At 44.6% G+C, this 20525-nt stretch overlaps 1 protein-coding gene across 10 annotated transcripts in view; it reads left to right on the plus strand.

Annotated features, from left to right (window-relative positions):
• Positions 1-271: 271 nt before the first annotated feature.
• The window catches only part of LOC146991491 (nucleosome-remodeling factor subunit BPTF-like), a 46269-nt gene continuing 26015 nt past the window's right edge, over positions 272-20525 (plus strand). For 5 of the 10 annotated variants that reach the window (XM_085773518.1, XM_085773528.1, XM_085773537.1 and 2 more), the window contains exons 1-15: positions 284-1105; positions 3419-4244; positions 8499-8550; positions 8798-8966; positions 11190-11423; positions 12159-12368; positions 13291-13476; positions 13694-13866; positions 14095-14268; positions 14366-14547; positions 14725-14856; positions 15692-15821; positions 16469-16604; positions 17109-17399; positions 18110-20213. In XM_085773518.1, the coding sequence (XP_085629644.1) occupies positions 520-1105; positions 3419-4244; positions 8499-8550; positions 8798-8966; positions 11190-11423; positions 12159-12368; positions 13291-13476; positions 13694-13866; positions 14095-14268; positions 14366-14547; positions 14725-14856; positions 15692-15821; positions 16469-16604; positions 17109-17399; positions 18110-20213 (5585 nt within the window). In that variant the 5' untranslated portion in view covers positions 284-519. Of the gene's footprint in view, positions 1106-3418; positions 4245-8498; positions 8551-8797; positions 8967-11189; positions 11424-12158; positions 12369-13290; positions 13477-13693; positions 13867-14094; positions 14269-14365; positions 14548-14724; positions 14857-15691; positions 15822-16468; positions 16605-17108; positions 17400-18109; positions 20214-20525 lie in introns of all 10 variants that reach the window. The other 5 variants (XM_085773570.1, XM_085773581.1, XM_085773592.1 and 2 more) reach the window with 3 other exon arrangements.

A 20525-nucleotide genomic window follows, 5' to 3' on the forward strand; every position in this document is an offset into this window, starting at 1 on the left:
AACTGTGAAGTTAGAGGAAATACAACACATCCGGCTCTGCTACTGGGGATTTGTTAAAACTAAAAATGTTTAAAATGCGTTTTTTGCGGTGTTCAAACTGCCAATATGAAAGTAAATATTTAATATAAATGGGCGTGGTCGTGGGGTTTTGTTGAGTGCGCCAGGGGATTTATTATTGTTTTCTCAATGTCAGTGTTTGCTTTGCTTTTACTTTGAAGGATATCCGCCGTACTTCCGGTACAACCGCTATGTGTGCGCGGCTTGACGCAGCTCTGGGGCCTGCTGTGTTTTCAACGGAGGGAGAGCCGAGAAGAAAAATGGCGTCTGCAGGCGACCCAGAGCGGGACACCGGCCATTCAGTTTGAGCTTTCCGCCCTGAAATTGAGACCGGGGCTTGGTGGGGGACCGTCGGGAACCGTCACCAGAGCCGTTGTTTTCCTTCTACCCCGTTTTTCTCCGGTGTGAGTGCCTTATCCCAGCACCGAGATTGAAGCGGAACAGAAGAGACTCTCTCCTACAATGAGGGGGAGAAGAGGAAGGCCGCCCAAACAAGCGGCCGTGATGCGGGAGGGCTCGCCGGGGCCAGTCCGCGGCTCCCGGGGCGGCCGGAGCAGAGGGATGCGCGGCCGGGGCAGAGGCAGGGGCCGGGGCCGGGGGCGCGGAGGGAGCGGCGGGGTCTGCGGCACCAGCTCGACGGAGGTGGAGACGGAGATCTCCGGCCGAGACAACTTTCATTCGTCCCGGGGCCGCAGGAAAGTTGGAGGCTCCATCGCGGCGGCGGCGGCGGCGGCCGCGGCGTCGCGGGGCAGAGGAGGCAGAGGCAGAGGCAGGGGGTCGAGAGGCGGCCGCGGCGGCAGAGGCGGAGTGAGGCGGCCGCAGACCAAGGTGGTCTACGACGACAACAGCGACGAGGAGGAGGATAATTTAAGCTACAGGTCAGAAGAAGATGAACTCCTGAACGACAACCCTTCGTCGGATCTTGAAGAAGAGGAGGCCTTGGGAAACGACTCGGACTATCTGGAGGAGCTACCATATGATGATGATGATGCCAGCTACTGCACCGAGAGTAGTTTTAGGAGCCACAGCACGCTCGGTAGCACCCCAGGTACGATGCTTTGCAAGTGCGCGCACTTTAGCCACGCATGTTTGCATTACTTAAAGTGTGCATTTTATTTTTAGCTCAGTACAGAAACCAAGCCGCATTGTTCAAAATGGAGCTTGCACTCAGAAACAGGCCTTTGTTTACCGTGTGCTCTGCTGGCCGCTGGCTGGCAGATCCGCTGCACGCTTCAACCGGCTCTCATGCTTTTAATTTTTGTCGAATCAGCACATTTTTTGTTGTCATTTTATAATGAATAATGAGTGTTTTTCCACCGGACTTTTTTTTTTTTTTTTTCCCCACATGCACCGTATTTTTGACGTGTTCTCGCGCACACCGGGAGGGAAGATGTAGGGGACAGCGTTTGCTACTTTCCATTCATTTCATTCATTCATTCAGTATTTCTACTTATAGACTATATTAAAAAAAAAAAACAGAGTAAGTCTACTTTCTATTATGTAAACTACGCTCCATCAAAACAGGTAGTTTTATAAACATTGTTTCTCATTGGTCTCAGTTTGACAGTTCACAGTGGCTCCAAAGCTGGGGTACCCAATTAAGGTGTATATAAATAATAATTGTTTTTTTTTTGTTTTTTTTGGGGGGGGGGCGTGGGGACTCAAAACATTTAAATGTTCATTTTCCAGCTGGATTTCAGCAGACATATTTCAGTTACATAATGCTGCTAAATGAGTTTGGCAGGCCTTTGTTTTGAAGAGAGGCGCTCTTTTTTTGCACTTGTTGCAAACATCTCATTACGATATAACGCGGTGCACCGTTACCATAGTAACCACTGGGATGTTTATCAGGTGAGCAGCTGAGAGCCACCACATCCCAGGACATGAACAGTCATTATCATAATATTGTATCTGTAAAAAAAAATCAATTGACACGTCCTGTTATGTAAAGTAATGCACTGGGAGCGGTTTGCAGGCTGATGGACAGGATTAGAAAATATGACTCAGGGTATTTTTGTGCCTTCATAAATCTACATTTTCCGTGAAACAACAACTTTCTCTTTAAAAAAAAACTTTAACACTACGCTTTTCTCTTGATATATTTGACCTGTCTGGATTTATTGCAGTTCAGAGATTACTATACCTCTCAACTTTAAATGTCCAGGTCATCTGCTTCTTCTGAAGACGTGTGAACATGACATTGTGGTGCAGCTCTGAGTGTGAGGGTGAGGAGGGTAGGATTAGTGCAATTAGGTACATACACCAGACAGCCCTAACATTAAAACAGGTGACAGGTTTTAATGTTGTGGCTCATTAATTAACTATTCCTAACTTGATTTGAAACTTAATTTGCAGTTTTAATTATTTTCCACGGCTTTATGGCTTGACCCAGTCAGATGAATCACAACATTATAACCAGTCACCTGTATTAATGTGTTAATTGTTGACTGGTGTATATCCATGCTGTTTTCCAAATGTACCCACCACCGTCATCTCCTGGTTGACCCGTCCATACCATACTGCTGTCACAGCTCAATCGCTGACCTTCACCATTCATGATATAGCCATTCATGTTGTTGTGGTTACACATCACTCGTGCTTTGTTTACGCATCACTTCTAAAACCACTGAATCATGATGCTATCAGCCGTAAATGCAGTGTTTACAGGGAAGGTGCAGCATCAAAGACGTTGCGGATGCAGTGGTGTAATATCACACCGTTTGTTTATTTGGTCTACTTGTGAAAAGATAATGCAGGTTGAATGACCTGGAACGCCACCCACCCCCCTCCTCAAATCAACCACAAATGCAGGCTTATTCTTATTCACTTAATATAGATATTACATTTGAAGTTATTTCATCCCATCTGGATGCGAACAGGAGTTGAGGCTTTGAGCTCCTAAGGTACGGTGGCGGCTCTCTGGCTTATCTCTCCTTAAGTGCCACCAAGCAAGCTGCGAGATTGTTGTGGATCTCCCCAGGGACCCCGGGGATACCCTCCTCATGCCTGCATCGCTGAAGGCGCTGCGCTGTTGGAGCAAGATAAGAGTTTAGTAAGACATCAAGTGAGCTAATAAGTTCAGGCATAGAGTCACGTTGACTGCCGGTAAACATACGGTATAAAGTTTGGCTCAATCCAGTTGTTAGACTGTGTGTGGTGATTAAAAGCAGCAAAAAGTTATTTTCATTCTCATCAACTTTCTCTCCGAACACCTATATTTCAGATGGAGTTACTGCGTGTTAACTTTCTACTTAATGGATAGAAAAGTGAGGCAGCCCACAATGCTTATGGACATTTTCTAATTTTTCCCCCTTTGTTTACCTGCTCTCCCTCCTTTCCTGCCTCTTTCACCTCCTCGCAGGCCGGAGTCGGAGGGGTCGGACAGTGCGACCGCGGTCTCCAATCCTCGAGGCGAAGGACATTCCTCCCTTGGAGCTTCCCAAGTCCTCTGACGACCTCCTGATTCCTACCTCACAGCTCCTGAACGCGTCGGCCGTCTACGAGGTCCTCCGCAACTTTGGCTCGGTTCTGCGGCTCTCTCCGTTCCGCTTCGAGGACTTCTGCTCGGCGCTGGCCAGCCAGGAGCAGTGCACGCTGCTGGCAGAGACCCACATCTCCCTGCTCAAGGCTATTCTCAGAGAGGAGGACACTTCCAACACCACATTTGGACCCGCCGACGTGAAGGACTCCGTTAACTCGACGCTGTATTTTGTGGACGGTATGACCTGGCCGGAGGTGGTGCGGGCGTACTGCGAGAGCGACCCGGAGTACCGGCATATTCTGCCTTTTCAGGAATGTGAGGATTACCCGTACGAACCACTGGACAGCAAAATTAAAGTACTTCAGTTTTTGGTGGACCAGTTCCTGGCGACCAATATTGCACGGGAGGAGCTAATGTCAGAAGGCGTGGTCGCCTACGACGACCACTGCAGGGTGTGCCATCGTCTGGGCGACCTGCTGTGCTGCGAGACGTGTTCGGCCGTTTACCATCTGGAGTGTGTGAAGCCGCCGCTGCAGGAGGTGCCAGAGGACGAGTGGCAGTGCGAAGTGTGCGTGGCGCACAAGGTACCCGGCGTTGCGGACTGCATCCCGGAGGTTCAGAAGAGCAAGCCGTTTCTCCGTCAGCTGCCAGTCGGCTTCGACAGGCATCACCGAAAATACTGGTTCCTGAACCGCCGCCTTGTTGTGTAAGTTTACACTGTTTTTATGCTCCGAGGGAACTCCGAGGGGCAGTGTGAGTGGCTCAATCTAATATGGCATCTTAAAATTTATAGTAAAAGTTACTAAAATACACAAATATAACTCAAACATTTGATTAGGACTGACTGTGAAACAAGTTTGAGTCTGAGTTCACTTATTTTAGCCCGGTAAAAGACATTACCAGCTCACACTAGTGATGTCACGATTATAGATTTTCTTGGTGCGATTATTGTCAGAGAAATAATCACGGTATTACGATTATCACGATCATAATGCATCAATAAATTTCACAACATTATGAATGTATAAAATCAAATATAGTCAAAATATAATCACATTACTAATCTCTTAATATAGGACCAGTTATTAATCCACTGGGGGAAGTGTTTGAAATATTTAAGTCATTAATTGTCATCCATATCAAATGTTTAAGTTTATTTTAATCATTTTTTTCACAATACAAATGACACGCTAACATTTAAATTCCTACTAATTCAGTGTTACTTTAGATAAATGGACCAGTATCTGTGCATTTACCTTTACTTTGGTGCACATCTGCAGATATGGTTCCAACATAATCTTTTTTAAAAAGTGATGGTATTTAGGAATCTTTACGATCAATTAATTGTGGCGTTTAATACCACGATTAATTGTGAAAACAAGTAATCGTGACATCCCTAGCTCACACAGTTGTCCAATTTCTGTGCGTTGGTGTTATATAGTGTCTTATAGAATATGCAGTATTTTGCCCATGAAGGTGAAGCAGCTTAACCAGTCATTGCAAACGTGTGGTCACAAACATCAGCATCTGCATGTAGGGTTATAAACACAAGGAGGAGAGATTTGGCCACTTGTCTTGTTATTTCCTTTCTGCTCATTCCGGTGCCGTGATTTGACACAATACAACATAAACTGTAGCTGCCATCTGTGCAGCTGATCTGCCACATTAATTGTGGGTCAGATTACCTTGTCCCAGGATCTTATCTCAAGACATTTGGCAATTGTGAGATCAGCGGTCTTCTTGACTTACACCATGCACTGTTACTCTGTTACACTGTCAGTGGAGCTCAGTGTGATTAGCTTTGTGCATTTGGGAGCCTCCTTGCCAATCCAAGGAATTAATAATACCCATGAAATGCATAGAGACATAGCTCAATCATAAGAGACTGTTGTATGAGTTGTTTTTAACACAGCATTACTTAATCACAACATTGTTCATAAACTGTTAATGTTATTTAAGCGTTTCTGACTTATGGAGCATAAATTATATTTGTATCTTCAGGGCTCCAGACTGCCCTTAAGATTTGAGACAGTGCAAGTACATTTTTTATCTACTTGCGCATGTGCAACCAGTAAATTTGTTTGTTTTTAAAACACCATTTAAACATGGAAGGGGCAACTCAAAGAATCTGGTATCTGTCATTACAGGTGGCAGGCCAATATGTGTGAGGATCATGAATGAAAAGGAAATGTGAATATTCACTGTGCTGGGGCTGCAACTAACGATTATTTTCATTATCGATTAATCTGTCGATTATTTAAACGATTAAAGCAGAAGTAAGCGATCCGCTTGTTTTGGCTAACTTCCTGTCAGCAGATGGAGTTAGCAGTCCCCGCCCTCGTCCCTACGTCACCACATTCACGCGCATCCCTTGGCTGCACACACAGAGAGGACCGCCCCTTTATGCCGTTCTCTCTCCTCATTGGATAAAGGTTGTAGGATACAAGGAAAGTTTTCTCCTCGGCTTACAGCAGAGCAGAGTGGCTGACAGACCCGTGTTTCAGACCAAACACTCTATATAAGTGATTGCTGTCGGAAGATATAACTATTTAAGACTTATATTAACACAAACATTCCTCTTACTTCTGCTTTAATTGATTACTGGTAGTTGTTTGATCAATAAAATGTAAAAAAATTTAGAAAAATATCAATTAGTGTGTTTCCCAAACCACAAAATAACATCCTCAAATGTCTTGTTTTGTCCACAAACCAAAGAGATACTTAGTATATTGTCGTAAAGTAACAAAGAAACCAGAAATATTCACATTTAAGAAGCTGAAATCAGAGAATTTAGACTTTTTTTTTTCTTCAAAAACTACTCAAACCGATTATTCGACTATCGCTTATTGTTTGATTAATTGTTGCATCTCTACTATGTTGATTTACAGTCACTGCATTCCTAAAATTTTAAGTTAGGGCCCACTGTGCTCCAATTAAAAAAAAGTTAGTCTGGGGCCCTGATCTTAACTACTATGTCATAGTAGAATAAAATATAATTGTGCTGAGCCAGGCTCTTTCCTGTCTGAGCCCACCCAGGTCTGGGAGTCAGTAATGAAGCGAGGTCGAAACACCCTCAGTAACCCATCTCGCTACACGCCCAAAAGTTTGACACATAGGCCAGCACCCAAAGTCAAACGTACACGGAAAGTGTACGTTGACAGATTGAACACTACTGCACGACTATTTGGACAAACAAGTTCCATTTACTGCCCATCAAACTATTTTGCACCTGCAGACGCTGCTTGCAATTCTCACCGACAGTGAGATCATAGGGATACGTTTTAGCAAACCACAAGCTGATTTCCTGCATGTTGCTAAGCCACGCTTTTTAATAAACCAAAACATATAACGGCATTACTCCATAGGATTTAACATAAACCTGACCATCAGCAGTATTGGTCCTACACGTTCGCAAATTATCTCTGTATTGAGCAGTCACAGATGGTATGTGTGTGGTCAGCAGCAGCAACAGAAAGGCTGCTACAAAAAACCATAAAGGATAGATGGATCACCTGAATGATAATGCAGTGAGATTTAAGAGGACGGGTGGACAAAGTTTTGTCATTGCTGCAATTCACTGTCTCTCTCTTCTTTTCTTTTCTCTGCTCTGCACTGCTCTCCACTTTGTGCCCCAAGCAGGTGTTGATCTTCAGTCTCCCTCCAGAGGGTGTGTGTGTGTGTGTGTGTGTGTGTGCAAAAGAGCAATGTGCACAGGAAACAAGCTTGCGTGACTGTATGTACTGTATGTGCACGAACGTTAGGTGTATCTGTGTGTGCACTTGTCTGGATGTGTGTACACAAATGTGCCTGTTAGAGGAGTCCTGGAAGGATGCTGAACAGACAGACACAAGTGTTATGTTCCCTCGGGCGTCACAGTCCCTGGACATGCAGCATGCTGGGCCAAAAGCTGTCAGATATGCCACTCTGTAGATACTAGTGGCTGCTGCTACATGAGCTCAAGTGTCCTAGGGATGAGTAATGATTTCAAGCAATTTGTAAATTAATACAACCAAAAAAATGTCTGACATGGTGGTTGTGATACAAATTTTTTTGCCGTACATACGATTAAAAATAGGTTTAATGTTGGTATTTTATTTACCAGCCTCGCCCAGTCTAATTATTCAAGCTGTATCATACTTCCATTGTTTCAATTTTTGAATTAAATGTGTATCTGTAACTTAAATTAATTATTCTCTCCAACATCACAGACAACCAGTGTGTCCAAGATGCTTCTAACAGCCAAATGTGTGCACTTGCTATGAAGACACCGTGGACCTTTAAGATCAGTTGTTATGTTATGTTTCCAAAAGACCTATGAAACTCAAGCGATGCATCTAAACTACAGCTCTTTAACAAATATTTTACGGTTGCAAGATACACAGACTGTACATCAGCTATTTGATTTGTGTTTAAAAACAGACCTCCAGTGTTTTCTTGCACACTCACAGAACAATTGAAGAAAATAACAGACAGTGTTGCAGTGTGGAGGATTCTTAAGTGGATTTTTTTTGTCCTTTATTCCCCATTGGCACCTTGTATGCTTTGCACACCTGCTCCTGTTTTTGAGTTGTTGAATGGCCGCGTCGTCGATGTTCACTCTATTGTCTGGGACGAGGAATAGACGTCACTGTATCACCAGAGAGACATGGAAATGGGCTTTAACATTCATGCAGGCAAGCTGTAAAATGAACATTTATAATGGATGGATCCTCTAGGTGAAGTTAATCAGGCACAATCCACATCAATGTGATGTAAATTGTATCTCGCGGTCCTTGATGATGAGTTTGATGTGAACAAAGAAAGAGAGATGAGAAATTCATCCGCTGACCAAACAAATGTCAACCAGTTATTATTAAAGCACACACAGCTGCATAACAGAGAGCAAGCATATGTCCCGACCTTCCCCCGTCGTGTTGCCTAATTTTTCACCTTTGTCTCCTCTCTCATTTCTCCCCTACAGTGAGGAGGACGGTGAGCAGGAGGACAAAGCCATCTGGTACTACAGCACCAAGGTAAATGGGTCTCATCTTCTCCTCAAACAAGGGATGTAATCTCTTTAAACAAACTCACTTAAACATCTGTTTTTCCGTCTTCGTCACTTCTGTATTTGTTTCCTTTTTGAAGAAGTCATACCTCATGAACTAACTGTTATTTCTTTTAATTAACACACAGTTCATCCAAACAATCTTTGGCAGTGCTGCAGTCATAATCTTGTGTTGGATCATTTAGTGAACTCTCCCTAAACTCTGTGCTTCCCAGGTCCAGCTGGCTGAGCTGATAGATTGCCTGGATAAGGAGTTCTGGGAGGTCGACTTGAATGCAGCCCTTGAGGAGATAAGGGATGAGGTGCACACACACATGGACATCACTGAGGACCTAACCAACAAGGCCCGCGGCAGCAACAAGTGTTTCCTCACAGCCGCCAACGGTAAAGAGCTCCTAATTCTTTGCCTTTTTCATAAATGAACCTCGTTTCCAGAGAATCTGAGGTGCGTCCTGATCAGAGCGGATGAAGGACATCTTTAAGCACAAAGTATTTCTGTCTTCTCTGTCTCTGGCTGTCTCTCTCCTCTCCTCCCCCCCCCCCCCTCATTGCTCATGAATGCCACCCAGTCATAGATGGCTGGGCCATAGGAATCAACCCAGCTATTATGTAACCTTACTCTGGTCCCAGTCTGGCTAACATCCAGCTTCCCCGCGGTCCCTCATCCCTTCCTTTCTGTCTGCAGGGTATCCACCAACTCCATGTGCGTGCCTTTGGCCGTTAATACCATTCAGTCAAATTCATAACAGTTTGTAGCTTCAAGAAAAAGCAGCACAATTGAAACTGTGCCGTGTAATTCGGTGTTTACCAACAAGCGTCTGCTGTGCATAGATAAGTTACAGGTTCCCACTGACAACAGTCTTGAACATTTTTTTCACACCCAGGAAGTAGATAACGTGGTAGAAGGAGAAAAAAAAAAGTGTGTCACTTGAAAGGATAAATATGGTTTTTGTCAAACATTTTCAAACTAGCAGCAGCAGCAGCTTCATGTCTGTGCTGCCAATGTGGTCTCTTTCTAGCACAGTGTGAGCTGGCATATGAATGCACTCTTGCACACTTAATGTACAAGGGAATAATCAGTCAGTAAGTTAGAGAAAGCACTTACTACTCGGTGTGTCCCGTCGTTATTTTGTTCTGGTTTGTATATGTGGCAGCTGGTTTTTACAACTCATTAAACAAGACTGCATTATAACCCCAAAACACAAAAATACAATAAATGAAAATATGTGGAAAACAGATGGAGGCTTATAAATTCAGTTGGATTCAACTTTTCTTTAAGCCATTTTTTTTACACAGTCAGTTTGTGGCTGTCGTATATAAAATGTGTTGTATTTCCTAAAACTTGGTGACACCGGTGGTAAACTGATGACATTATCACACTATCATCGTATTTAGTCTACCCTGCAAGTGTCTTCCCTAGTGAGGTGATAGTGGACATGTGTCAGTCCTCTCTCGCCATTTATAAATTTGCGTTGTTTAAAGGTACATTGTGTAGGAATTACTCCCATCTAGCGTTGCGGTTGTATATCGCAAGCAACTCAATCGTATTTTTCATGCTGCATTCACATGAAATTGGGCAGACGGCAGACGGACGACAGCCGCTGAACATGAGCAGCAATGTTCAGGTCAACATACTGAACAAAAACAAGCCTGACCACAAAGTTTTTGTGGCCATCTCATTAATAAAACACAGATTCAGTCCATTTGCATTTCTGGTGTTTTTACTTTCCCTGAGTGCTGTTTTTCTGTGCATTATGTATTTTGGAACGACAGCTTTCTGCATTTAATCCCTCTATCCATTTTGTTTATGCTCTCCTGCTCACACCCCGCTATGTGATTTAACAAAACAAAAGGTTATCATCTATTTACAGCTTTATTATACAAATTGCCCATCAGTGCGGATCGAGGTTTCACGCCACTGGTTTGTGTTCATCCACAATGGGGATGATGAGTCATACTCATAAATGACTTCAGTCGTCTACTGTGTATTAATGACCCGGCACGCTCGCTGCTCAGTATCAGTGGAACAATCAGCCTGAGATAAAGCACTTTGTCTGTCTGTGCTCTCCAACCACACACAATACGCTGGAGCAGGTTAGAAGTCAAAATCAGAGAACAGATAATCAGTGTATAAACACTTTGAAGCTTTTTTGCCTTTACGTCACAAATGTAACAACAACAAACAAAGTTATCTCATTGTTTCTTTTCTATTACCATTAATATCCTTTCAAGTGACACACATCTTTTTTAAAATCATTTTAGGATACCTCTTGAACATGACATTTTTCTGTTTCCAGGCACAATTTTTTTTTGCTTGTCAGCGATGTTCTGAATATCTTGCAGAATTATTTATTGGGGGAGTTGCTTTACTTTTGAATTGATTATTTCATGTTTTGTTTCTCAGTGTTGTCTCATTGAGTGTGACTGCCATGAATCTCATTCTGTCTGTCTGGCTTGGGACATTTCTGCCGACTTTCCCACTAAAGTTAGCAGGTTTAAACAGTTTTTTTGGCCAGTGGGAAAAGGGGCTTTATGGACTCGACCCTGAATTTCTTTAATCTCACAACAACTGCTCTTCTTTTGTTTTCCCTGTCCTCTCTCATCCAGAGGAGATCCTGGACCGGCTGCGGGCTAAGAAGGAGGAGGAGCTGGAGGAGGTGAAAAGACGGGCTGCCGAGGAGGCCCAGAAAGCACGGCTGGAGAAGGAGAAGAAGGAGGCTGATGCAGACAAGGACAACGCCGAGTTGAAGCCGAAAGAGGAGGGACAACTGGAGGGCAATGTCAAAAACGAGACAAACGAAGATGTCAAAGAGGAGAAAAAGGATGGGGTCAAAACTGGAGGTAATCATGAAGTTTATATTTCACAAAATACTCAATAACTACCATGGCCAAATATGTATCCAAAAGTAAAGATGAAAGTGCCATTAAAAGAACAACAACATAACATCTAACCTTTTAAAAACTTTTTTTTACTGTTTAACTCTCAGTACTTCCACTCTCCTCTTTTATGAGCTTTAGAAATAAGGACATCATCACAATAGTGTAATTAGTTATTGACTCAAGAATCAATTGCACAGTTATTTGAATGCGTGGCCATTGAGAGATGCTGCGCTCTTTGTGAAGATGCAAGTGAGGAGTTGGACGCTCACAGTGCACATATGTTCATTTATATTGGTGTCTTGCTAGAGATGTATTATCCGGTGCAGTAAAGGAACTCTAACTGTGCAATAACTAGACACTTACTGTATTGGCCGCAGAACAAAACATAAACATCTTGGCATGAGTTGAGAGTGAATTATACAGGTTTGGTAGGCGCCGTCTAATTAGCCTTGAGAGCATAATGAATATAAATGTCTATATTTCCATAAATGCATGACTGCGTAAATCTGAAAAAGCTAATTTCAACAGCTCCATATGATGTGTAGATGCATTTTTAAAGGAAACATTAGATAGCTTTGCCAACAGTGTCTAAAATGTATTTGACACAATGTTTGACCATATTTGTCAGCCTCAACCACTGCTGCATTATGGCCTAAAATCTACAGTATTTACAACACTGCTGCTGTTCACCTGTAGTTGCCGAGGCTCCGCCCACTGACCAAGAAGGCCACAGTGGCAGTAACCTCTCATGTGGACCTACTATACTTCCAGCCCACACCTCTGCTCCGACACAAACTGCCACCGTGAGCTCTAGCCTGCCCGCTGAGCCTCCAAAGCCCGCGGCCTCCACGCCAGAGGCTGGGACAGAGGGCTGCTCCCCTGTGGAGGTCTCTAACAACACCAAAGGTATCAAAGGAGCTGTCAGGATGACGCCGACCCTCATTAAGCTTCGTTTTGGGGGATTTGCCCGAGACCGGATTGTGTGATGATGAATCTCATGCACCTAACATCCGTTGCGACTTGTGTGCTCCGCCATACGCCCCAGAGTGCTCTGGTGTTTCCGACGCCGCCTGCTTCTTTTTGCATGTAGCTCTCATTCCATCTGCTGGCTTTTGTGTTCAGTCGTCCAGTTTTTTATTTCTTGAAGCCTGGCATCAGCTCTGGAGCTCTTTCAGCCATTCTGCACTCAAACTTTTAATTCCTCATGCTCTCTCTTTTTTTTTTTTTGCCCAAGAGCCAAGAAGCTGATTGCATCAAATGATTTGCAATCAGATGGCTTTGTCACTGCATTCAGCATGACTGGCCTCACTCAGGGATCAGGCAACAAGGGACAGTGATCGTTTGTCTCTTGGTTCAATAATTCTTATGAAAAGCTTTTCTTTGGCTGCCCGCTTGTGATCGATGATTGATGACCTGCACATACTCATCCGGAAAAACTACACAGCAGCATTTGTTGTTTTTGTCCGTGTGGTCATTTGTGAACAAACCTTTGCCGTTCCTGGATGGGTCATGTGGTGCATGCATTACGCATGACTTAACAGTAGGGGGAGCCGCAGCCTTAACTATAAACTACATTTCAGAGCTCTTACTAGTCAGTTTGTCGTCACTGAAACTGAGCTTTTTCAGCAGAGTTTCATGTTTATCGGTCAGTATTCACAGCTTTCATGCTACAGTTTTATTTGCTCAGTAATCTCAATATGCGCTGACACCTGTCCTGCATCTTGCTGCACAAACAATTTAAAGATCTCACAGATATTGAGAAGAAGAGCGCAGTTGATACCTGCAGGCTTCGTTTATTGTACAATCAGTATTGATTTTCTGTGTGCAGCAGAGAACCCATCATCATCAGATTCTGTCAGTGGAGACGGGATCCCGAGCCTGAGCCAGCCCTCCCAGACCAGCGAGGAGAACAGTAACGGCAGCATGGGAGCCGGGGGCCCTCCCAGGGGCCCTGAACCTCCAGACCTGGCTGACAAGTCCTCCCAGTCATCACTAGCCAGCCTCGATGATACAGGTCTGACACAAAAACTTCTCGTTTTGATGTAATATAACAACTTTCCTCTGGAGAAATGTATACTATAGCTTTGAATGACTGTCCCGTATATCAAACCAGTCATATTGGTTTTCTATTACAATAATCTCTGCACATCATATTTTATTCACATAAAATTTTCTTCAGTGTATCAATCGCCTTCTTCTGACTTTGACTGAAACGATTATTGCATTTTAAGGGGAGGGTAAAGATGCAGCCAACGGTGAGGCGACAGGTCTCAGCAAGAAGTCTGCTGCAACTCGCATGGTGACCCGGCTGAGGAACCCAGAGAGCAAGCTGAGCCAGCTCAAGAGTCAACAGGTGGCTGCCGCCGTGCACGAAGCCAACAAGGGCTTTAAAGAAGGAAAAGAGGTGAGAGTCATGGAAGAAATGATGCTGCTCTTACAGACAGCAGGTTCTGTGTTTACTAAGGTATGAGCCTCAAGCACTGGCTCCTCGGGATAATACTTAAACTGCTCATTAACTAGTGAAAAGACAGTCAATCAGCTGAGTAAGAACAGCAAGGACTTCTCCGAGTCGATGCCCGTCTCATTCAACGTGAATGCAATGGGTTCTGATCGGATTATCTTACCCCCACAGGTACTAGTAGTGAATGCACAGGGCGACGTCACCCGTGTCAGCACGCGCAAGGACGTGGTGATGAAGGGCACCCTCAGCCAGTTCTTCAAGCTGGGCCAGGAGGGAAAGTACCGCGTCTATCACAACCAGTACAGCGCCAACGCCCTGGCTCTCAACAAGCACCAGCACAGAGAGGCAAGTAGCACGGCGGTAACTGTGTGAAACATTCCCAGTCTTTCAGATTCCCAATGTCTATCCCTGACTTAAACCCACTTAATGTGTCTTTCATCAGGACCACGACAAGAGGCGGCATCTCTCGCACAAGTTCTGCATGACACCTGCAGGAGAATTTAAGTGGAACGGATCTATTCACGGCTCTAAGGTCCTCACCATCTCCACGCTGAGACTCACCATCATCCAGCTGGAGAACAACGTCCCAGCACCGTTCATGCACCCGAACTGGGCCTCACACAGGTAAAGAAGAGAGTGGAAGAAGGGATATAGAAACGATGTATGTTTGTATGTACAGCTACACAAAATGTTCAGTGGAGATTTGCTTTAGTTTTCAGTAAATCCAGAAATGTATGTGTAGAAATAAAAGCAACAAAAATGTTTAATGTCGGTCTGTCTTTTTTTTTCTTTTTTTTCTAGGACCAATTGGATCAAGGCGGTTCAGATGTGCAGTAAGGCCAGAGAGTTTGCGCTGGCTCTGGCCATCCTGGAGTGTGCCATTAAACCTGTGGCCATGCTGCCTGTCTGGAAGGACTCGCTGGGCCACACCAGGTACACATCATGCACATCTTATACTAAATACATGTACACTACATATTCATAAATCAGTGCTTTTACTCACACACAGATAAACAAAATATTACTTATACTGTATGATCCATCCACAAGTTCAGCTTAAATGCAACACATTCAAATACTCTCAAAAAGCTAAGGACTCAAACAAGCATTCAGTGCATGTGCGTAGGGGATGTGTGGTCGGGTTTAGCAGGCAGAGGCGATCATAACCAGATCAGATCAAAAGGCCCACCCTAGCTGTGAGGCATAATATTTAGACTGTGAGTCCACTACCAGTACCACCCACCTCTGCCTCTACTACTGCTTCCACACCACAACGCCCCTCTAAAGAAGTGATTGTCCAAGATTTCACAAGTTCAGGCTCCGTGTGTGTGTGTGTGTGTGTGTGTGTGTGACTGAAGTGAGATCATCAAAGAAAGAGTGTGTGAGCTCCACAAGTTGCAGTTCAGCAACTTTTTTCGAACAAGTGTGTGTGTTTTATAGAAACTGTTCCAAGAGCAGCCGCCATCCTCCCATCTTTTATCAGTTAATGTTGTCAGGTTGTCAAACAGAAAATGTATTCCCAGGTGCATTTGTCAGCACCACAGTGCAAAATATGTAACTTTAAGGGTTGAAAAGATAATGAATGGTTGTTGTGAAGTCACCATCATTGAACAGGCTTTTGCAAGTAAACAAAACACAGTGAAGGCCCAAAAAAAGGTTCTTATGCTAAAACACAACCTGGAGCGATCATTTACCTCTGTGTAATTTCAGTTTATCTCTAAGAGCTGCAGGCTTAACATGCATGTGTAACAGTTGAAAATGTTTTCAGGTTAAATCGCATGACATCAATGGAGCGTGAGGAGAAGGAGAAAGTGAAAAAGAGGGAGAAGAAGCTGGAGGATGAAGAGACCATGCAACAGGCCACTTGGGTCAAGTACACTTTCCCAATTAAACACCAGGTAGGTCAACAGTTTAGATTTTTTTTATTTATGTAGATGCGATATAGGTTGCACAGTGGCAGATGCTCAGTGTTCAGCTCCATCTGCTCACCACTGACAACAAGATGTTCTTTCACATCAACAAAACAGCCAAGCTGTATATGCAAGTGAAATCAATCTTTCTTGCAACTGTGAACAGCATCGTACAGTGAATAGAGACTGTCAGTCACTGAGTGGTAGGAGTGTTGATTTCATGTATAAAATACAGCCGTCCTAAGTATTTTATATATTATTATAATGCAGCATGAAACATATTGATAATAGGATGACGGTAATAATGTTTCAGACTCGTCTACTTCTTGGTTGAGAAATTAATGCCTGGAAAATTGAGTCATTGCAATGGGAAACACTGGTGTGCATGTTGTGCACTTAAGTGCGTGAGTGACCATCAAGGGCTCTTTGATACAGCGAGCTGAGCTGTGTGAGTCATTTCCCTCAGCAATTAGTGATCAGTGTGTGAACAGCCTCTAAACTAAAAGATCTCTCTTTATACCTTCGCTCTCTCCGTTCCCACCACTTTTTTTGTCCCTCCTAATTCACTTTTCTCCGTTTCAACCTTTCCCCTGTGTTTCTCACTCTGCTTCTCCTTTCTTATGTCTTATGTGAAGGTGTGGAAGCAGAAAGGAGAGGAGTATCGCGTTACGGGCTACGGGGGCTGGAGTTGGATCAGTAAGACTTATGTGCAGCGGTTTGTCCCTCGGCTTCCCGGCAACACCAATGCCAACTACCGCAAAGAACTGGAAGGTCTGGAACGGGAAAGTTTGGGGCCTAAAATGTGGTTTTTAGTTATTTGGACTAAGGGTTTCTCAAATTCAAAGTCTCTTTGATTCTGAGAGGGAATTAGTCTCTCGTTTAGTAATCTCCACAGTGTCATCGTGGGTTGGTTGGGCTTCAGTGAATTAAGTCTCTCCTTTGATATATTTGAGGATGTGATTGAGTTGTGTGTTATTACTTTAGTCACAGACCTCACAGATAGTTTATATTCTCTAACATCCACGTTAAACATTGTGTAATTATGTCAAAGTGATGTTGAACTGCAGAGTCAACATTTATTTAACATTTAACATTTATTTTTTTCGCCCTGAAAACGGCGAAAAAATCCTTCTCATGATTATTTATTATTTATTTTTTTTAATCAACTAACAGTTTGTGCTATTGAATTGTCTGATTAATTGCATTATCTGTGACCCCAGCAGTGTTTCAGAATAAGTTAAAAAAAACCTCTCTTTGTCCATCTGTTTACCAAAGATGCTAAACTTGGCAAGAAATGCACCCTGCTGGACTTGAGTCGACGGCCCAGTGCACCCACACCAGAAGAAGCTCAGGGAGCTGCTGCTTTAAGCAGCGATGCAAAAGATCAAGGCCTCTCCGAACCTGCAACGGATCGTCCGCTATCTGTCGAACAGTCAAATGAGACGATGGAAGTGGATAAGAAAGAAGCAGTGGATGAAAAAGAAAAGATGGAGGAATTGTCAGTAAATGAATCACCAGCAAAGATGGAGGTGGATCCACCAGAGTCACGATCAGACGAAGAGCAAAGTAAGACAGGTGACCTCATGTCTAAAAGCATTATACTCAATCGCCTGTCTGGTATGAGTGCTGATTTTTGTTATATTTTCCAATTTAAAAAAAAGATAGAATACATACCCTTTAGAGATGTCACAATTAATCGTGGTATTAAACGCCACAATTAATTGATCGCAAAGATTCCTAAATACCGTCACTTTCCAAAAAAAGATTATGTATGAACCGTGTCGGCAGATGTGCACCAAAGTAAAGGTAAATGCACAGATACTGGTCCATTTACCTAACGTAGCATTGAATTGGTAGGAATTTAAATGCTAGAGTGTCATTTGTAATTAAAAAAAAAGATTGAAATATTCAAGTCATTAATTGTCATCGATACCAAATGTTTAAGTTAATTTTAAACACTTCCCCTGGTGGATTAATAATTGGTCATATTTTAATAGATATTTAAAATATTTTATAATTGGTAATGTTTATTTTAACGATATTTGATTTTACATATTAATAGTGTTTGAAATTAATTAATGCACAATAATCGTGATAATCGTAATACCGTGATTATTTCTCTGACAATAATCGTACCAAAAAAATCTATTATCGTGACATCCCTAATACCCTTATATAATAATTTCACTTAATTGAGGAATTGTGAAGAGTGTGTGAAGAAGTATCTTCTTTTTCGTCGATGCAAATTAAAACCTAAACCTTTATTTCTTCTCCAGGGTCCAGTATTCAGGAGAATAAAGCTTCCATGAAGGAGGAGGCTCCCGAGGGCCCTCAGCGACCCTTTAACTACGATGTAGTGGATGTCAGCAAGGGCTTCCTCACCCGCGTTGCCTACAAGAAGAAGGTCAAGGCCTCCAAGCTGGACTGCCTGCTGGAGCGCCGAGTCAAGCAGCACATCATCGAAGAGAAGCAAAGGCAGCAGGTCTCTGCCTCCAAACCCCAGACTCCCACACCAGTCTCATCCACTTTTGTCCCCGCTCCGAGCACTCCAGTCCGGCCACGGTCACCACTCAAGCCCCATTCTCTCACTCAGACACAGCTCGTACTGGGCACCGCCGTGAAAGTGGAGGAGAAACCCTCCACAACACAAACTCCAGGACCAGGAGAAGTTGGAGGAGGAGAAGTCAAGGCGGAGAGTCGTACCGAACTCTCTAAACCTACAGAGGACGTCGTCACTCCGCCTCTAACTTCTCCTGTTACGGACTCCACACCCAAAGACAGTTGCAGTGCAGGTACAGGTGGAGATTCAGCTCCACCGCAAAACCAAACCACCTCCCTGCCCCAGAAGCTGGAGGCAGATTTAGTGGAAAGGACTACGGGGCCAAAAGAAAGCAGTTCAGATATTTCAGGGCAAGAGGGTGTTAAACTGCCTGGTGGAGAGGAGGTAACAGCACAGGGAACTCATCGCTCTTTAGAGCAACAAACAGCCAGTGTACCATCAGATGTTACCAAGGCTGCACATGTTGAAAATCCAGGGTCTGACGTGCCCAGTTTGAAACTTGACTCCGAAAGGACATCCACAAGTGTTCTTGACCAAAAGAGCGGTCATAACACATCTCCTTCTACACCTGTTGAGCAAAACCCAGAAACATTAAGCTCAGCACATTCAGGCACTGAGGAAAATGGCACGGGGCCGGGGGAGAACCGAGAAAATATGCAAGAAATTGGACAACATAAAGCCCAAAGTGTTAGCACTCCCGAGCCAGTTCCTCCTCTCCCTCAGGTAAATGGAAATGACGGCTTGGGGAGCGAGAGCATGTTGAGTAACTCTGTAATGAGCTCGAATAACGGCGTACTCACCGACAGTCCCCAGCCCGTGGTGGTGAACAGCACTGGTAAAACTGAAGACCAAGGACTAGTTGCGCCGCTGAAAGACGTCACGCAGCAAAAGCCTTTGGTGAACGGAGACGTGACGCCTGTAAATGACGGTACAGCGGTGAAAGAACCGAGCCTGGCCCCGGAGGCGGAGAGCAAGACGTTACCGGAGCAGGACTACAAACCCCCGCTGAAGATGAAAAGGCTGGAGAACAACATAGACGCACTTGGAGATACTAACACTCAGAGCGCTCCGCAGCACAACAGCACGGCGCCGCTGCAGGCTCAGTCCGCGGAAACCAAACCCAGTCCCGCGGTCAAGATCATCCGGATGGCGCCGTCCCCCATCCCGTCGGCCGAGGAGTCCAGTCTGAGCGACGGCTTCACGGAGGAGAGCAGCAACAGCGGCGCGGCGGCGGCGGATGCGTCCAAGACCACCGTCACCCAGGTAACCACGGTGTCCACCACCACCACCACGACGACGACGGTGGTCTCCAAGGAGACGAGGACGGCCACCGCACCGACGGCGACGACAGAAAGCAGCGCAGTGTCCACTCTGACCACCATGACCAAAACTACTGTGACCAAAGTCTGTTCCCCGGGGCCGGACGGTCAGTCGGACGGCGGCCCGAGCGAGACGGTGACGCAGAAGCAGAGGACGACGCTCTCCGCGTGCGTCAGCAAGTCGACGACCGACCCGAGCGGCAAAACGTCGGTGACGTCGGTTACCGTGAGCCAAGAGGACTCGTTGACAAAGGGCCGCGTCCGCCTGCTCAAGTTCTCCCGCACCAAGAAGACGCGCTCGGACACGGCTCTTCCTTCCTACCGCAAGTTCGTCACCAAGAGCAGCCGCAAGAGTATCTTCGTGCTGCCACACGACGACCTGAAGGTGCTGGCGAGGCGGGGCGGCTTCCGAGAGGTGCATGTGTTCAGCTACAACGCGAAGCCCGCCCTGGACATCTGGCCGTATCCTTCACCGAGGCCCACGTTTGGCATCACCTGGAGGTAAGGCTGCTCTTACCGCCCAAACCACACGTCGTTTCATCACACACGGTTTCATTACTTCTGGTATTGTATGGAGATAGATTTGTGTCTATATTATCTGTGAGAACGGATTTGACAACCTATGATCTGTAATGAAGCACTTTACACAAATACGAACAAATCTACGTTATCTTTGCCTTCATATTAACATGTAATTTGTTTTACAACACTGCCACACTAGACCTTAACCTGTGCTTTCACAACTTCCTGTGTGACTGTGGATGTGCTGTTAAGCTCCCAGAATTTTGAATCTATTCTTGAACAAATCACATT

This window comes from Trachurus japonicus, chromosome 1 (genome assembly GCF_045865225.1).
Source record: "Trachurus japonicus isolate A0001 chromosome 1, Traja_1.0".
NCBI classification, from domain to species: Eukaryota; Metazoa; Chordata; class Actinopteri; order Carangiformes; family Carangidae; genus Trachurus; species Trachurus japonicus.